Raw genomic sequence first — 19,575 nt, 5'->3', positions numbered from 1 at the left:
GATTACGTTGCTACATTCGCATATGGTGGAAAAATTGAGATGAACTGTAAACCACGATGTAGGAATTGTCCAAGTGGTACCTTGAAAGGATTGTATGCATAAATCAAAATGGCCCCATTGAAAATGTCCATAAGACATGGAGGAAGATATAGTAGAACTAATCTCATGTATGGCCACTTGAACAACATGTTCTCTGATATTTTGCCCCCTGGTATATGAAATTAATGGTGACTCTCTAAATATCTGATGTAAAAATAAGATGTGCCAATGACATTTAATACCATCAGAAAACCACATGGCCTTATTTGAAAAAGGTACTATGCAAACTGTGGACACTTCATTTACATTGGAATTTCAATAATTATTTCTTTTGGAATATAGTGCCCTCAATATGCATTCTTCACTACAGATAGAGGGTAAACTCTAGCCAGAAAATGCTGTGTTAAAATGAATGCTTGCATCTTAAACTCCTGTTTTTTTGGAACATATCCTGCGAATCCAGAAAAATTGGTTTACAGGGAGACCAGCTTTGCAACCACCAGGATGGAAACTGTGGTATTTAAGTAAATTAGATCTCTGCACTCTTCCTGTAGACTGTGGTATGAATGTGGCCACCTTCATTCATTATTAGAATGTCTAAAAAAGGCAGTCTGTATTAATCAAAAGTAATAGTGAATTTTAACCATGGATCTAAAGAGTTAAGCTATACATGAAAGGATTGAAGTTCTGAAATAGAGTGATTCCAAATAAAAAAAACAGGTCATCAATGAATCTCAGTTATAATATGATACAGTCAAATTTCTCTGACTCATATACATGCTTGGACTCAAAATCATCCATTACAAATTTAGCAATGGAAGAGGCAACTGCTGACCCTATCGTGATCCCATGGATTTGTAGAAAAAACAATCTTGAAATGAAAAATAATTGTTTTTCAAGACCAGCTCTGCCAAACTGATAAAAAATTATTAGGAATCCTATGATGGTTGCATTGGAAAGAGCATTAGAAACAATCTGTAATGCATTTGATTGAGACATGTTAGTGTAGGATGAGACAACATCCATTGTAACCAAACAAGAATGGGTTGGAAGCTGAGGAAATGTGGTGAATTTTTGAAGAGCCTGTATCATATCTTGAATAAATGAATGCATCCATTGCATGTTCGGTCTTAAAAAGTGTCTAAAAAAATGGTTAATGGCTCTAAAACAGAACCAATATTGGACACAGTTGGCCTCAATGGAGGATTTGTCAAAGTCTTGTGCAACTTTGGTACTCCGTAAATGCCTGGAGTCGCGGGATGTAAGGTTTTCAAAAAAAGGCATTCTTTATTATTAAGAAATGGAGACAAAACGGAAGATATGATGGAGTCAATACGAGCCATAATTTCAATTGTAGGGCTTGAGACAAAGGTGTGTAATATGTCCTGTCGTTTAAGAACTTCTGTACAATAATGTAACCTGTCCTGAACAACAATCGAGCCTCCTATGTCCGCTGGTTTTATTACAATCCATGTAACCTTAGCCAAGAAGCCACCATTTATTCCATGCTCAAAATATAAAAGGTCACTTATGCTGTTCAAAAGTCAACATGCCTTGAAAGACAAGGTCCCAAAATGTAGCGATATAAGAATCAGTGGGACCTGTGCGAGACCACTTGGATTTAGTATTGATCATAGATGTTGTCCCAGTATTAATATCTTTATCTGAAATGAAAAGTTTGACTTGCAAAGTCTGAATGAATTGGTGCAAACATATGTGATATTTAAAAGGATCGTACTATACCGTAGGAGCATATGATAAACCTAAATCCAAAATGGCTTCCTGCTCTGAAGATAAAAGAACCAAAGACAGATTAATTACTGCTGAGTTGGTCTAGATCTGGAATGAGTTTGTGGGCCTTCTCAATCTATATATGTCTGAACTGAGATATTCTTGCGCAATCTCTGCCCGCACTGAGGCCAGTGGGGGACAACGGTCCATTTCTAAAAAAAAATTAAAAAAAAGGCCATGGTGAACACTGAAGTCTGTGTCATCAGACCCACTTGCTGAATCATCACCAGAATTGTAGAAGGTGACTCTTTTTAAATGAATTGTGATGTATTTTTTTGTGTTTAATCAATGATAAATATGATTGAGCTTATGATTGTCTTCATCTCAAAGGAATTTTTAAATTTTCATTTGTTGGGTATTAGAATGTGTTATGAACCCTGCCGCGGAGCTAATCCCCGTGAGCAGGTTCTGCTCCCCTTACTGCTTCACCCGACGTGGCATGGATGCCGCCGAAGTTGGGCCTTCCCGCGCGGCCGGAGCCGCGGACGATTTTCTTCGCGGCCCGGAGGCCGTCCCTCGTACCTGCTCTTCATCGCAGCCGGAGCCGCGGACTCTATTCCCTTTCGCGGCCCGGACGCCGCGCTTCATGTACCTCTTCACGGCCGAAGCCGCCCCCGACATCCACGACATCTTTGCGGCCAGAGACTGCAAGCCCCGGCCTGGATTAGCGGCTGCAGCCGCTGCCATCATCGGGGCCTGCATCCTGGCCCAGCCCTGCTCTCTGCGTGCTGACGTCGGCAGGACCGCTATCCACGGTCCTGCACAGCTTCTTCCTGCTGCCTCTAGGTGTGCGGCCACGCCTCTCTTCTATATTTAAAGGGCCCACGGCCAGATATGCCCTGGGCCCAACCTATGGACTGATTTCCTGTTTGAGCCCTATAAAAGGGCTGGTCTTGCCATTGTTCCTGGCCTTGCATCAGAGTTACTTCACTCTGGAGGCTCCTGCCTGCCAGAGCTCCATCAGGTCTTCTTCGTGGAGCTCCTCATCGTCTCATCTTCTTGTCATGTCATGTCATGTCATGTCTTGATTGCCAGAGGTCCCCATCCAGGTGCCCTGGTATCTCGTCTTTGGACGTCCCGCTTCCTTATGTTCCTGGTTCCTTTGTGTCCTGCTCCTGTGTCTTCAGCGCTCCTGAGCCTTCTGGTCCTGTCAGGCCTTGGTCCCTCGGATGACGTCTTTCCCGAGTGTGGAGTGGCCTGCAGGTGGAATTTGTTCCTGTGCCTGAGCCGTCTTGTCTTGGCAGCCTTTGTGGAGCTCCAGATGACATATCGCTCCGTCGTCGAAGTTCTGCCTCGGCTGGATTCTTCCCTGCGCTCGTCCCGCTCTCTGCATGGTCCGTGATCAGCCTCCTCGGGCTGTATAGGGCGCGCAGTGGGACAGGGTGGTCCGTGACCAGCCCATTGGGTCCGCCCATGAAGGTGGGCTGAGTAAGGCGCCCTGAGAGACAGTGCCAATGTCCTCCTGCCCAGCTTCTCGTCTCATCTGGACTTCGTCAAGTTCCTTGTCTCTGATGCCGTCGCATCGACCCTGGTCCGTGATGCCGTCGCATCGACCCTGGTCCGTGATGTCTTTGCATCAGCCCTGGTGTCATGTCTTCAACAGCCCTGGTGTCATGTCTTCAATAGTCTTGGTGTCATGTCTCTGCTTCAACCCTCGTCTGCGATGCCTTTGCATCAACCTTGGTGTCATGTCTGCGTGTCAAGGTTCCCGTCTGCCCTCATCCTCAGGCCGGCCTGCTGCTCCATGCCGATCCAAGCGGCAGGTCCGAAAAGGCTCGGAACGGTCGGAGGACTGTTCTCCTACCAACATCATCATGTTGTTGGTGCTGGGAGCTTGCAGGCCTGGTAGAGGGTAAGACCGTAGTCACGCCATGCTGGAATATGCCGTCAACCCTCTGCTCAGTCCTGGATCCATCTGGGGTCCGGCTGAGGCCCAAGGGCACACTAAAACACCCCGATACGTAACAGCATGAAACTGATTCAGAAATGTTTTGTGTTCTTCTAAATAAGGCTGCAATGACTCTAATGAAGTGGTAGTCTTGATCTGATTCATTAATACTTCAATTTGCATAGTGATCTCCTGTGTGACTTTCTTGATGTGGTCTTCAGTGAGCATGCTGAAATCCATTGAGCATTTGTTTAATATTTATTTTATTTATTTATTTAGCACTTTTATATACCGACTTTCCAATAACAGAGTTACTGATCAATTCGGTTTACATTCTAAACAGAAACATTGACAAGTTAATGTCTTACAATGAACAGGTAGCAGGAACTTGGATACAGATATATGGGGTTAATAACATAACGTAAATGCTACATAAATAAACAATAAATGCTATATTGTTTTTTAACAAAGACCTGATCTTCTTTAAACATTAGAGGGTCCTTATTGACTCTTAAGAACACATGGAATTATATGTTGTTTTAAATATTCAATTAAAATGGATGAAAGGTATTCTGATTTAATGAGTCTTTTATTCAACATAATATATACAGTCCAAGTGGCATTGTTAGATGTTGTGTCCCCTTCAGCAAAAAAGATAACTCTTAACATTCCTTCCAGATCAGCTGACTATTAAAAGTTTCTTTTAACTGTGCAGCATCCATGGGCAGAATGCAAACACACTCAGATAACTGAACCCGGATATGGAGGTAATATGAAATCAACAATATACCAGGAAGCACCCCAATACATAAATGAGAAATGAAGACCTTCATATATTCTGATGTTAGCGGAGTTAAAAGAGCATTGCAACTTTGTTTAAAGTCGCTCCAGCACTGTAATACTTCTAATCTGATCTTTATGATCATCGGTCTTCCAAATACATTTTTTAAAGTTACATTTTTGATATTGCAAATAAAATGAATATGTACAATAGGCACTTATCTTTGATAAATTATTTAACAATCCACAGCATGCTAATTCAAAAAAACAATCCAGTCCAATATGATATGCGTTTCATATACTTCATCACAGACTGGGAGCAATTATAATGTGCTTGCAGTTCTGCAATTATAAAAGAATCATTAGTTACCATATATACCTGAAACAAAATGCTCAAAAAGATTACTAATATATACCTCTACTGCCTGTAATGGCTATTTATTGAATGCCTAATCAATGTAACAGACATGCACATAAATGTCATTATGTAAAAGGTACGAAGGCATGCCCTGGAGGCTGAAGGATGTTGTCATGTTGCCACTGACTGCCATAATCAGTGTCAAAGTGTGAATGAAATATAAACAGTAAGGCAGCCCCGGATAGAGGAAGCGTTTGCCGGACTGGCGATCCCGACGCTGGAGGGAGGGGCCGCTGGAGGTCTCAGCGACGAGCAGACGCTGAGCTCCCAGGCCACGGAGATCTCTTTGAGCCCCGGCGCGCCAACCATCCCGGCCCCACCGTGTGAGAGGAGAGATCCTGAATTAATGTTATCAGCTCTGCACGGAGTAAAATCTGGAACTTCACCGGAGGTAGGACCCCAGAGAGGGAACGTAGAAATTACGTTGCCCTCGGTGAGCCCTGATAGATCGGGCTCCAGGGGCTTACCGGATGAAGAGATGCATCGAGCCGCAGTGGGAGCTAACCCCCTGCAGGATGAGCGGGGTGAAGGGAATATACGGGTGATCTCTGAGGTCTCTATGACTCCTAAATCGACGTTGGAAGAAATCCTGAAAGCAATATCTTCAATGGAGAAGGCGATAGTTTCCCTAACAAGTATGGTAAAGGAAAGTATTTCAAAAAATCAAGCTTTGGAAGGAAGAGTTGAGAAGATTGAAACTGAAATTGGAGGAATAGAAAAGAAGTTAATTAAAGCGGAAAAAATTCAAGTCAACTTAATAAAATCTGAGAATTATCAAATGGTGAAAATGGAAAGCCTAGAGAATCAGCTGAGAAGAAATAATATAAGGATCATTAATTTTCCTAAAATGCGTTTACTCTCACATCGAGAATTGTTTAGAAGTTATCTTCTTAATATATTAAAATTCTCAGAAAAAGACTTGCCAAAGATCGAAAGGATATATTACTTTTCTCAGGCTACTGGTGACATAACCTTAGAAGAACAAAAAGGAAATCTAGAAGCCACATTTGATTTGACTGCAATCCTGGAACAAACTCAAGAACTTGTTGTTGAAGATAGAGCGACGCTGTTCGTACAGCTTTCTACTCCTTCAGAAAGAGATTCAATCTTGAGAACATTCTTCCGAAATCAATCTTCAAAATTTTACGGATACCCGATAAAAATCTTCCCTGACATTACTAAGATTACACAAACCAAGAGAAAAACATTTTTGGAGATGAGGGAGGAAACACAGGCAAAGGGAGCTAAGTATTCTCTGCATTTTCCATGTTTATGTATTATTATGTATAATAATGCTAGATATATATTTAGAGAACCAGATCAGCTACGTCTATTTTTTATTCCCACTCTAATGAACCTACGGGGGGGGGGAGGGGGGTTGGCATAAGTAAAAGATAAGCTCAGTTAATTCTAAAGGCATATGATATAAAATTTGTGTTAATTTCCTGTATTTTCTGCTTATGTAACATCTTGCCCCTCTGATTTCCTGTATCTTCACATGTAGATAAGGGCTTACATATTACCTGATCATTATAAGGTTTCATGTTGGGTTTTTTTGTTGTAAACAAGAATGTGGGTTTTTTTGTTGTAAACAAGAATGTGTTTTTTCCGAACTTAAATAGTTCTGTATATTTTCTTTTGTTGGAAATTAATAAAAATAATAATTAAAAAAAAAAGAAATATAAAGTCAATTAACAATCATGATTGATCTCCGTTGAGGCCACTCGTGTCCAGTAACGGCTCTGTTTTAGAGTCATTATGGCTATCAGTGGCAACGTGATGATAACTTTCAGCTTCCGGTGCGTTCCTTCGTATGTTACATTGATGGAGCTTTCCATGAACAGCCATTACAGGCAGTAGAAGTATATGACAGTAACTTTTTTGAGCATTTTGTTTCAAGTATATCTAGCAACTAATGATTCTTTTATCATTCCTGAATTGCAGACACATCATAATTGCTCTCAATCCCTTATGAAGTATATAAAATGCATATTGCGTCGGAATGGACAGTTTGTTTTTTTAATTGGCATGCTGAGGATTCTTAAAGAATTTATAAAAGATAAGTGCCTGTCATACATGCTCATTTGTTTTGCAATATCAGAAATTTAACTTTAAAAAAATGTATTTGGGAGATCAATGATTATTGTTCTGGGTCCAGTGCTGGGGAAGCATAGTGGACACCACCTCCAGAGTGGCACAGGATAGCATGATGGAACTAGGGCTAGACTTGGGCAGTCCAGGTGAGGCTGGAGCAAGGCAGGCAATGATAGAACTCAGGAACTATGTGCAGGCAAAGCTGGAACCCAGGAACAGACTGGAACTGCATGCAGGTAAGAGTGAACTAGAATTCAGGAACAGACTAGAGTTGTGGGCAGGTAGGAGTGAACTGGAACTCAGGAACAGACTGAAGCTGCATGCAGGTAAGAGAGAATTGGAACTCAGGAACAGACTGGAGGTGCGTGCAGGTAAGGGTGAACTAGAATTCAGGAACAGACTAGAGCTGCAGGCAGGTAGGAGTGAACTGGAACTCAGGAACAGACTGAAGCTGCATGCAGGTAAGAGTGAATTGGAACTCAGGAACTGACTGGAGGTGCGTGCAGGTAAGGGTGAACTAGAACTGAGAAACAGATTGGAGCTGCATGCAGGTGGGAATGAAATGGAACTCAGCAACAGACTGGAACACTGGACCAAAACAGGACAGGATAGGACTGGACTAAGACAACACAGAACATGAAACATAAAGCCCAAAGGCAACAATACAGGAAGGCCCCGAAGAGAAAGACAGGGAGAGGCCAAAAAAAGCTTCAGGACTAGGCAAAGCCTGGGAAGGCTAGAGGTCAGGGATGCCTGGAAAGGCCACAGAGAAGGCCCAGAGGCCACAAAGCAAGACAGATGCTGATGGCCACAAGGCAAACATGAAGGCAGAAGGCTGGATGGCCACAAAGCACAGGCAAGGAAGGACTGAGGTCAGAAGGCCAAATGCCATGGGACAAACAAGGAAAGGCCGCAAGACAGAATTGGCTAGAGCAAAGAGCCAAAGAGAACTCTATGTCAAAGCACTGAGGCAAGGGATAGGCAGGGTTTAGTGCTGGAGTCTGGCTGTGGTACAGGCATGCAAGAGGAGCTCAGCTAGACTGGTGAAATTTGCTATTGGAGGGTCCCTGGTGGAGCAGAAGCTGTAAGACCAACTAAGGCATGAGACCAAGGGCAAGCTAGAAGGTACAGTTCGGAGTCCTCTGTTGGAGGTGAGGCTGCACAGAAGCCGGAACCATAACAATTATAAAGATCAGATCAGAAGTATTACAGAGTTGGAGTGACTTTAAGCAAAGTTGCAATGCTCTTTTGACTCTGCTAACACCTGAATATATGAAGGTCTCCATATCTTATTTATGTGACATGGTGGTTCCTGGTATATTGTTGGTTAGTAAAAATAAACCATAAAAATGTTATACAATTAAATCTGTATTTTCTATTACTGGGGTAATTAGAATATAAATATTGTGATTTTTTTTTCTGGTGCTGTAGACACTGCAGAAGTATTCCATAATATTTGTGGACCTAACAAAGAGCTTGATGAAGAAACCTGTCAGTGTGTCTGTAAAGGGGGGCTGTGGCCCTCAAGCTGTGGACCTCACAAGGAATTGGACAGAATGTCATGCCAGTGTATGTGCAGAAACAAACTTCTCCCCAGCTCCTGTGGATCTAATAAGGAATTTGATGAGGACAAGTGCCAGTGTGTGTGTAAAAAATCCTGTCCAAAGCACCAGCCATTGAATCCTGCAAAATGTATCTGTGAATGTATAGAATCTTCAAACAAATGCTTTTTAAAAGGAAAGAGGTTTAACCACCAGACATGCAGGTGAGTAAAAAAAAATATTTTTCAACATTAAATTTACTGTTCATGATCACTGATGGCAGTATTGGAGAGAGATAAGTTAATCTCTGAAAATGGTTAGCAAATTTATGCACAGAACTCATTCCCCATGTTATCATAAAACAGCAGACAAAAAAGAAGACAAAATATTTTGCGTTAATGAGCACATTTCCAATAGGGTCATGCATGTATACCTGGCAAGCATCTTTCTTTACTTGATTCTATTTGAACCCCTCTTTGAAGGCAGTTTTCAAAAGCCATTAAGCCATTTGCACAGGTAAATAATGATTTACTCACCAGAACTGGCTATCTGAAAATTGTTCTCTCTCAAAATAGCTAAAGTTATGAGTGTTGTTCCACAACACTTACACATTTAACAGCATTTAGGACATGCATTGCCTCAAGAGTGTTTTGGGCGGGATTAGAAAATAGCATTTATAGATTGTATTTTCAAGTCTACACACATTATTTTCCTTTCAAACTCTACCCGCATACAAAGGAGGTGCAAAAGTACCCACACTTTGAAATTGCTACAAAGTCCATGGACGAAAGTATCTATAGATTTTACAGCAAAGAATGCAGTTTGAAAATTGCCCCTTCTGTTTAAACTCTGAATCAGAACTGCATATTAGGGATATAAAAAGATGAAATCAAAATGGATTCCAGGCCATACCCAATCACTTTACTGATTCATATCCTGCAGTTGTTCCTTGGACCATTAGGCAAGTCACTTCATCCCCCATTGCTTTAGATACACCAAAACATAAGTGATTAACATACGATAATCGCATATCGCAGAAATATTGGGGCGGATTTTAAAAGCCCTGCTCGCGTAAATCCGCCCGGATTTACGTGAGCAGGGCCTTGCGCGCCGGTGCGCCTATGTTCCATAGGCCTACCGGCGCGTGCAGAGCCCCGGGACTCGCGTAAGTCCCGGGGTTTTTCGAGGGGGGGCGTGTCGGGGGTGGGGCCGATCGGCGCGGCGTTTTCGGGGCGGGGTGCGGCATTTCGGGGGCGGGCCCGGGGGCATGGTTTCGGCACGGGGCGGTCCGGGGGCATAGCCGCGCCCTCCGGAACCGCCCCCAGGTCCTGTCTCGGTGCGCTAGAGGCCCACTGGCGCGCGGGGATTTACTTCTCCCTCCGGGAGGCGTAAATCCCCCGACAAAGGTAGAGGGGGGGTCTAGATAGGGCCAGGGGGGTGGGTTAGATAGAGGAAGGGAGGGGAAGGTGAGGGGAGAGCGAAAGCAAGTTCTCTTCGAGGCCGCTCCGATTTCGGAGCGGCCTTGGAGGGAACGGCGGCAGGCTGCGCGGCTCGGCGCGCGCCGGCTACACGAAATCGGCAGCCTTGCACACGCTGATCCAGGATTTTAGCGGCTACGTGCGGCTACACGCGTATCTACTAAAATCCAGCGTACTTTTGTTTGCGCCTGATGCGCCAACAAAAGTACCCCATTGTGCAATATTTTGGTCAAAAATCCACTCCTATTACAATGAGCTGCTTTGCATGTGATTTGCATGCATACAATTTTAAAATGCATGCAAAGCGGTTCATTATTACCTAATTCTATGCTAATAAAATAATGTGGCTTGCCAGAGCCGCATTATTTCCCAGAAAGTTGGCTTCAACTCAGGAGTTGTAGCTAATTTTCCAAGGGAGCATTGGGGCGGTAACGCACATCCCAATGTTCTCAGCCTAAAAATTAAAGACAACAGCCCAAAATACCCCAATGATAACCCCCCCTCTAAGGATTGGTATAGATTTCCATTTACCCCCAACCACATCTAGAGGTGGCTCAGCAGGTACAAAAGTGCAAAAATATATTTAAAAATCATGTTGCGATACTCTGCTCCCTCCTCTTTCACATAAAACTTATCCCCCCTGGGTTTCAAACCCCCTGGTTCATCTAAGCCCCCAGAAGGCTTCCTAACCCCCCCCCCCCCCCCAAATTCCTCCACCTTAGATTAAGTCCCTGGTATTCTATTGGCCCCCCCATACATTAGAGACCATTCTTCGTGGTCTAGTGGGCATCTAGTGGGACCCAAACTGCACCCTAGGCTCCGTGCCAGTCAACAACATCTTTCAAAATGGTGTCTGGCAGCCTTTTCTCCTATCACATGATTTATGTTTTTAAAAGTACTTATATCTCACATCCTCCAAAGTTCAGGGCAGAATAAATAGCATACACCAAATTAGTCAAATACAGTCCAATTAATCAGAAAAAGACAAAAACATATCAGTATATGTTTGTCACAAAGTTAAGCAGTCAGTAAGTGCTTCTAACCAACTATAAGCAAATCCATGAGAGTCAGAGAAAAGAACTAGGTAGCTGCTAAAAAAGCTGCTTTAAAGAGATGAGTTTTTATTGCTTTTTAAATTTCCTAGAGAGTCAAAGATTGGACAGTACCATTTTGGAAAATGATGTTGACAGACCCAGAGCCTAGGGTGCAGTTTGGGTCCCACTAGACACCAGGGATGGTCTCTAAGATATGGGGAGTTCATGAGAGTGGGGGGCTACTAGATTACCAGAGATTTAATCTATAGTGGTGGGGGGGAAATCCAGGGGGGGGGCAATTGAAAGCCCTCTGGGAGGTTAGTTGGACCCCAGGGAGTGAATTTTATGTGAAAAGGGAGGAGTTTGGGCAGGAGGTGAGGAGTCACTGCATAATTAATATATTTTGCACCCTTGACTGCTGGGCCACCTCTAGAGGTGGTGGGGAGTGGGTGGAGATATATAGAGATCCCCATTTACATTTATTAAAATTTGTTAGTCGCCTAACACTGAACAGGTCTAAGTGATGTATAATAAAAAAAACATATCAAAGTTAACATACAATATAAAATAGATATAGTTGTAATAAAACAAAGCATCTAAAACAGAAGTAAATAAAATTACATATACGCTAACTTAAATGAAAAGATTTTTAACAGCCCTTTAAAGGTTTTAAGCGTCATACATATTGAGCTCAAATGGTAATGAGTTCAACAGTACTGGACTAGCAATAAAGAAAGCTCTTTCTCAAGAAATATGCAGTCGTGCCAACTTAGGTGATGGAATGTCAAGGAAACCCCTTTGTAAGGACTGCAAATGTCTAAATGGTTGATAAAATTTTAAAACAGCATTAGCCCATGGGCAAGACAGGTCATTTATGAATTTAAATATGGTCATTCCAATTTTGTATTTAATGCTCTCATTAATAGAGAGCCAGTGTAGGTCAATGAGAACAGGAGTAATGTGATCAAATCGTTTCAATCCTGCAATCAGTTCAGCACAGGAATTTATTTAAAGTTGTAGTGGTTTAAGTGTTGAAGCAGGAAGGCCCATGTAGAAACTATTACAGTAGTCAATAATCAGAAAAATAGAAGCCTGTAGGATAGTACGGAACTCTGTAAGATGCAAGAGCATTTTCAAACCGACCAGAACTTGTAGACGGAAAAAGCCGAGTCTAAAGACCATTTTGATATGTGGACAATGAGATAAAACTCCAAGCTTTTAATTTGGTCTTTAATATGAAAGCATGAATTATCAAAAAAAAAACTGTTTTCAGAAAAAGTGGAATCTGGACTGTGTAGAGAAAGAAACTCTGTTTTAGACATATTGAGAGCAAGTTTGCTATGATTAAGCCAGGTTTTAATGGTGGAAAAGCAGATATTTAGATGTTTCATAGTTTCTTGCCAAGTGGAACATAAATGAAGCACGAACCGAATAGCATCTGCATAAACTTTGCAGCAGTCAGATAAATTTGAAAGAATTTTGCCAATCGGAGCTAGATAAATCTTGAATAACACAGAAGAAAAGGAAGATCCTTGTGGTCGCCTGTTTTGATGATGGAGACAAAAGAAATTTCATTTATGAATCTAATATATTGGGAATGATTGGAAAGGTAAGAGTGAAACCTTTTGAGGACACAACCTGCCAAACTAATTTCTTGCAAACTGAATAGTAAGATGTGATGATCGACTGTATCAAAAGCAGATGAAATGTCAAGAGAAACAAGCAGAAATCTCTGACCATTATCAATTCCACATCTCAAAGTGTCAGTTAAAGACAGTAAAAGAAGTTCAAGACATGTCTAAAGCCCTATTGATGTGGATCAAGTAGCTCATGTTTCTCTAAATGGTCAGTTAACTGTTTAAGAACAGCAATTTCAAGTATCTTTGTTAAGATAAAGCGGAAATTGGTCTGTAGTTATTTGGATCTGAATTATCTATGTTATGCTTTTTCAAGAGGGGACAGACTGCTGCTTTTTTGAGGCAGTCAGGAGCCAAACCTTCAAGCGACAAGTTGATGAGATGAGTCAAGGTAAAGGATATAGAGTCCCCAGAGACTTTAAACAGGACTGTAGAACAGTTACTAGAAGGGCACAAAGTGTCATTCATGTTGGCCATAATTTCACTAACTTCAATAGTAGAAACAACATTAAGAGTCCCATAAGAATGAGGTAAGAGGAGAAGAAAATGTGAAAAATTAATGGATAATTTTTCAGTTGAAGTTGGTAAGAAATGACTCTGCAGAAAGATCGTCTGACAGAGTGGAGTTAGAGGGACTAGGATCGACCAGCTTTTTAGCTATAGAAAAAATAACTTTGGGGTTGTAGCCAATTTTATGTATCTGCCATGAATACAAATCTTTTTTTGCTTCAATGATCTGAAGGTGATATGTTTTTAATGATAGTCTAAAAAAAGAAGCAGATTCTAAGGTGTAATGTATATGCCATTTATGTTCACATTTTTTGAGAACTTGTCATGTTAATTTAAGAGAGAGAGAGTAAGCCAAGGTTGTGATTTGTTTTTTCTAGTCCTAATCGATTTTAAAGGAGCTAATTTATCAAAAAACTGATTCTACAATCGAATCCCATTGAGAGGTGGCATCTGAAATATTCGTAAATGAAGTGTGGGATAGAAGAGAAGATATACAAGATGAAAAAAGTGTAACATCAACACGCCACATTTTTAAAAAACTAGATTCGATCTTGGTAGTGTTAATAGGAAGCGCATTGGTATAGCATTGAAAATTAATAGAAAAATGGTCAGACAAGGGAATCTGGGAAATATGCATGGACTGGGAGCAAAATTGAAGAAGTGATTCATTAACAAATACAAATCAAGTGTGTGATTAAATTTATGGTTGGGAGCTTGAACTATTTGGTGCCAGCCAATAAATTTCAAGATATCTAGAAACAAATCACAATGCAATAATGTAGGTGTTACATATACATGTAGCTTAAAATATCCCAGAATAATCATATTATCTAAATCAAATTTAGAAAGCATCAATTGTTCAAAGAAAGGCGATAAATTAGTTTGAAGTAGCTTAGGAGGACAATAGACTAAACAAAGAGACGCAAGCATCTCGTAAGGAGAATCTCCACTAAGGTGTTTAATTTTGAGTTTCCAAGAATCTTTATAAACAATGAGTAATCTGCCACCATGTCTTTTTTGGCATGGTTGAGATAAATAAGAATAACCTGATGGGAAGATTTAGTTTAAAATAATAAAATCTGAATCTAAAAGCCAGGATTCATTAAAACAAAAGTCTAATTGCTCTGTGGCAGTTAAATCATGGATTAACAGATATTTACTTCTTGAGGATTGAGCATTGATTAAAATAAATGCTTGTTTGCTCCATAGTGGCAGCCCCAGGCAAAGGGTGGGTGGGGTGGAGTAACATTATATATTATGGACAGGGTCAGTGCGTCCATTAGGCAAAACTAGGCAGTTGCCTATGATGCTAACCAGTAGGGGGTGCCACACCAAACGGCAGCCATGTGGTGCCACGAGCACTCTGTTTGCAGCAACGAGGAGTCAGGCCGCAAGCCGCGTGTACTACTCGTGGCCCTGAGAAGCACACTGAAACAGGTAGGAGTTGGGGGCGGCGCAACTGGGGTAGTAAGTGCCCTACGCAGGTCATTTGCCTAGGGCACCTACTACTCTTGCACCGGCCCTGGTTAGGGATAGCATAGAGTCAAACAGGATAAAGATCTTGCAGAAGTCAAAATGCATTGTAGAATCTGTTTGGATGGAAATTCCAGAGTATAGTTGTGGGGGTATACTGCCATCTGTGTAGACAGAATAAACAGATTGGCATTGAAACGCTAACAAATTTGGAAGCACAGAAATAATGGGAGATTTTAATTACACCAATATTTAATGAGTATATGTTACATTAGTACTTGCTAGTAAGATAAAGTTTCTAGATGAAATAAATGACTGCTACATGAAGCAGCTAGTCTAAGAACTGCAGATTGGGGGAGTATTTTAGACCTAACTCTTAATGAAATGCAGGATTTGGTGTAAGATGCAATAGTACTGGGGCCACTTGGCTAAGGTCATCGTAATGTAATCAAATTTGAATTCATAACTAAAGGGAGAACATATTGATCTAGCATTTAACGTTCAAAAGGGAGACTTTGGTAAAATGAGGAAATAAAAAAAAAGCTAAAAGTTGCAGCTGCACAGGTTAAGGGGTAATTTTGCGTTCGCGTACTTTTGTTGGCGCTGCCAGTCTTTAAATTGGCTCCAGGGGTGATCCAGAAAATATAGACCAGTGAGCCTTGTGTCAGTGCTAGGAAAAATCGTAGAAACTATTCTAAAGAGCAAAATTACAGAACATATATAGACAGACATGATTTAATGGGACACAACCAGTATAGATTTACCCAAGGGAAGTCTTGCCTCACCAATCTACTACATTTTTTGAAGGCATTAATAAATGTGTTAATGTTGTTGCATGACTACATTACTCTTTATTACGACTACTCTCTGTCATGAAACATACAAACCTAGTGGTGATGTCTAATATTGTTTTGTTTCAAATTCTGCTGAAATAAAGAATATTTTTTAAAAATGTGTGTTTGTGAGCCAGTGCATATAAGGGTAGATTTTCAAAACTTACGCGAGCGCTACCCAGCGCGCACACATGGACACACAATTTTATAAAATGCTCTCGCATGGTGTAAAATTCCAGGTCAGAGCGCGCAAGGGGGGAGTAAAATTCAGCAAAATCGTGTGGCGACGCATCGGGGCCTTCCCCAGTTCCCTCCCAGTCCGCTCCAATTAAGGAGCGGACTGGGAGGGAACTTCCCAGCCTCCTTTCCTCCTTGAATATACAAAAATAAAGTTTATCAAACCAATGTAAGGTGATCTTTTAATTGGCCTAACAATTCATTTCTTGGCAAGTTTTCGAAAGTTAGCACTACCTTCCTCAGGTCTAAACAGAGGGGCTTATTTACTAAAGTGTGATACATGTATTTATTTATTTATTTATTTAAAACTTTTATATACCGGCGTTAGTGGGGACATCACACCGGTTCACATATTAACAGCAGAGCAGAAAATTACATTATAACAGGGCAATGGAACTTGGGAGGGGAGAACGAGAGAGAAGCATAGAGGGATAGAGAACAAGCTGCAGTGGCATTAAACAAGAAATTACAACAGTTTACAGTATTAGTGGTATTATATACATGGAATTGTATACAGAATTAGTGGTATTATATACATCAGTGAATTAGGTGTTATATACATCAGTATATAACATTGAAAAATTCTGCGGGATTGACGAAACTGTGATATGGACTACATGGGTTTAGTTAATCCCTTGGGGGTTTTTCACGCCTTCCCACAACTAATAACGTCACATAGTCCTGGCTGCGGTAACTTGCTATAGTGGCCCCACATTGGGGGGGGTTACATGTTTTAAAGGGGATTCCCAGCTCCATAAAATCCCCTCCAGCCCCAAGTAAAATATCCCTAGAGATCTGTTTTGATCCTCATCTCCTAAACACCTCTCCTGGATACATAAGTAAATAGAAGTGAAAAGTAAAGTAAAGGCCTTCCTGGCCTTGCCCCCAATAATGAAGGGCTGTCCCCTTCTAAAAAAAAGATTACCCCTTTGAAGCCTCCCTCCCACTCATTTCCCCCCCAAAGCTTACTTATAATCCCTGATGCTGTAGTCAAGGCAGATAGGAGCATTCCCCACTGTTTCTGCCTTGCCAACTCCTTTTTCAAAATGGTGCCAGTTTATCCCACGTGCACCTATGCCCCATCGCATGATAGTGGCAAAGATAACCTGGGCTCAGCCAAAGCCATTTTCAAAATAGCCAGTGGAGGGAGCTCCTGCCCCCACTACCCCACCAGGGATTGCAAGTAATCTGTGGGGGAGGGAGCAATTCTTCTTTTCAAGGCAGTGGCCCTTCCTTATTGGGTGGGTGGTTATGGGATTGTCTTCTCTTTACTTTTCACTTTTATCTGCTTGAGAGTCCAGAAGGAGGATGGGAAAGGGGTTTCCACTTCCTCATGAATTTTTTTTCTTGATGCTTCAGAGGCTTTTCTGTGGATGGGCAGCCTCTTTAAGTACCAATTCCAGGAGCATTGAAACACACATTTACATGTAGGGTAGCCTTTTTAAGTGCCAACCCTGGGAGCATCAGAACACACATTTACAAGCAGAGCACCTCATTGCTAAACACATGTTGCACCAGGTTATTGGGCTGGGAAATATAGCATGGAAATTTGCTTTCCTTGCTAATATTTTTAGCATGAGGTCAGTGGCATAGTAGGGGAAGGGGAAGGACCCCAAGGCCCCCAGGTGCTGGGCTGAAGAGAGCACCCAGGGGCTTTTATTTTTCAGCACCTAGAATCTCCTGAAAACTCTGGTCCCTGGTGCAGAAGCAGCCCAGATGAAATTGCAAATGGCCAGGCCTGGCGCTACTGGGTGTACACACCATGCAACTGCACAAGGCAGAACATCCGGGGGGGAGGAGGGGCCGGCAGCAGAAGAAGATGAGGCCCGCGATATCGCCAGTGGACTCCATCCCACCGGTGGCCAAGGAGGTCCGCGGCCGAGAGGAACAGGCCGCCGGTAGACCCCCATCACACCAGCAGCAGAAGAAGAGGAAACCCATGGAGAGGGTGCCCACTCTCCTCCTCCTTTTCTGTGCTGGCATGCGGCATCTAGATTATGTGCAGCTATCACATGCACCATGCATGAGGAAGTGCTAGCCTCACGAGATTAAGAGCAGCACATTTGGGTCCCCATCTGCTCCCGATGGTATGTGTGTGAATGTGAATGAATGAGAGCCTGATTGGGAAGTGTGTGTTTGTGTGTGTGAATGGGAGCCTGTCTGGGGTATAGGTGTGAATGGGAGCCAAATTGAATGTAGGTATCTGTGAATGGGAGCGTGACTGGAGAGGTGTCCATGGGAACCTGACTGGGGTATGTGTGTGTGTGTATGTGTATTTATGGGAACTTAACTTGTGTGTTTGTGTGTGCAGGAACCTGACTGCAGTGTGTGTGTATATATATCTGTGTATAGGAACCTGACGTGTGTGTATGTGTGTGTATAGGAACCTGACTGGGAGTTGTGTGTGTGTCCATGGGAACCTAACTTGTGTATGTATATGTGTGTGTGTGTGTGTGTGTGTGTGTGTGTGTGTGTGTGTGTGTGTGTGTGAATGGGAACCTAGCTGGTGTGTATGTATATGGGAACCCAGCTGGTGTGTTTGTGTGTGTGTGTGTAGGAATCTGACTGGGGTGTATGTATAGGAACCTGATAGGAGGTTTTTGTGTATGTGTGTGTGTGTGTGTGTGTGTGAATGGGAACCTAGCTGGTGTGTGTGTATATGGGAACCCAGCTGGTATGTTTGTGTGGGTGTAGGAACCTGACTGGGGTGTATGTGTATGTATAGGAACCTGATAGGAGGTTTTTGTGTGTGTGTGTATGTGAACCTAATTGGTATGGTTGCATGTGTAGGAACCTGATTGGGGGGTGTGTGTGTGTATGGGGACCTAATTGGTATGTTTGCATGTGTAGGAACCTGACTGGGGTATGTGTGTATATGGGAACCTAATTGGTATGTTTGCATGTATAGGAACCAGACTGGGGTGTATGCGTGTGTATGTGTGAATGGGAGCCTGACTGGGGTATGTGTGTGAAAATGGGAACCTGTCTGGGGTGTCTGTGTGAATGGGATCCTGTCTGGGGTATGTGACTGTGTGTATGAAAGAGAGGGAGCTTGTGCATAGTGGGGTAAATTTTAAAACATTCGTGCAGGCATACATGTGCACACACTTCCCGGCGTGCGCAAGGGGATGCACACTAGTGCACCTTGTGCACACCAACACCCGCGGGCTTCCCCTGTTCCCTCCCCCCTAAACTAACCTTCCCACCCCTTCCCCTAACCCAGTGATGGCAAACTCCAGTCCTCGAGTGCCACAAACAGGCCAGATTTTCAGGATTTCTACAATGAATATGCAGAAGACAAATTTCCATGCACTGACTCCATTATATGCAAATCTATCTTATGCATATTCATTGTGGATATCCTGAAAACCTGACCTGTTTGTGGCACTCGAGCACTGGAGTTCGTCATCACTGCGCCTGCCCCCAGCCCTATCCTAAACCCCCTCAAAATTATATTTTACCTTCTGAGCCTGCCTCCGGGCAGGTGCAGGTTGCGCGCACCAGAAGCCTGCTGGTACCTGATCCCCCAGCACAGCGATCCCGGGGCTTTACGTGCATCGCCAGGCCTTTATAAAATAGGCCCGGTGCATGTAACCCACTCTACACGCGTAAAGCTTTTAAAATACGGCCCATTGTGAGAGCTTCTGTGTGTGTAAGAGAGCATGTGTGTATAAGAGAGAGGGAGCATGTATGTGAGAGCATATGTGTATGAGAGAGGGCATATTTATGTGAGAGCCTATGTGTATGAGAGAGGACGCATTTATGTGAGAGCCTGTGTGTATGAGAAAGAAAGACTGGGTATGTTTGTATGATAAAGAGGGG

General features: G+C 42.5%; 1 protein-coding gene across 6 annotated transcripts in view; it reads left to right on the top strand.

Annotated features, from left to right (window-relative positions):
• The window catches only part of VEGFC (vascular endothelial growth factor C), a 271,647-nt gene that overhangs the window by 239,619 nt on the left and 12,453 nt on the right, over positions 1-19,575 (top strand). For all 6 annotated transcript variants that reach the window (XM_029579571.1, XM_029579500.1, XM_029579856.1 and 3 more), the window contains one exon: positions 8,442-8,775. In XM_029579571.1, coding sequence (XP_029435431.1) covers positions 8,442-8,775 — 334 coding nt within the window. The remainder of the gene's footprint in view (positions 1-8,441; positions 8,776-19,575) is intronic.

The sequence above is a fragment of the Rhinatrema bivittatum genome, chromosome 1 (assembly GCF_901001135.1).
Source record: "Rhinatrema bivittatum chromosome 1, aRhiBiv1.1, whole genome shotgun sequence".
NCBI classification, from domain to species: Eukaryota; Metazoa; Chordata; class Amphibia; order Gymnophiona; family Rhinatrematidae; genus Rhinatrema; species Rhinatrema bivittatum.
Note: the sequence above shows the minus strand (reverse complement) of the source record. Positions and strands in the feature narration are given on the sequence as shown.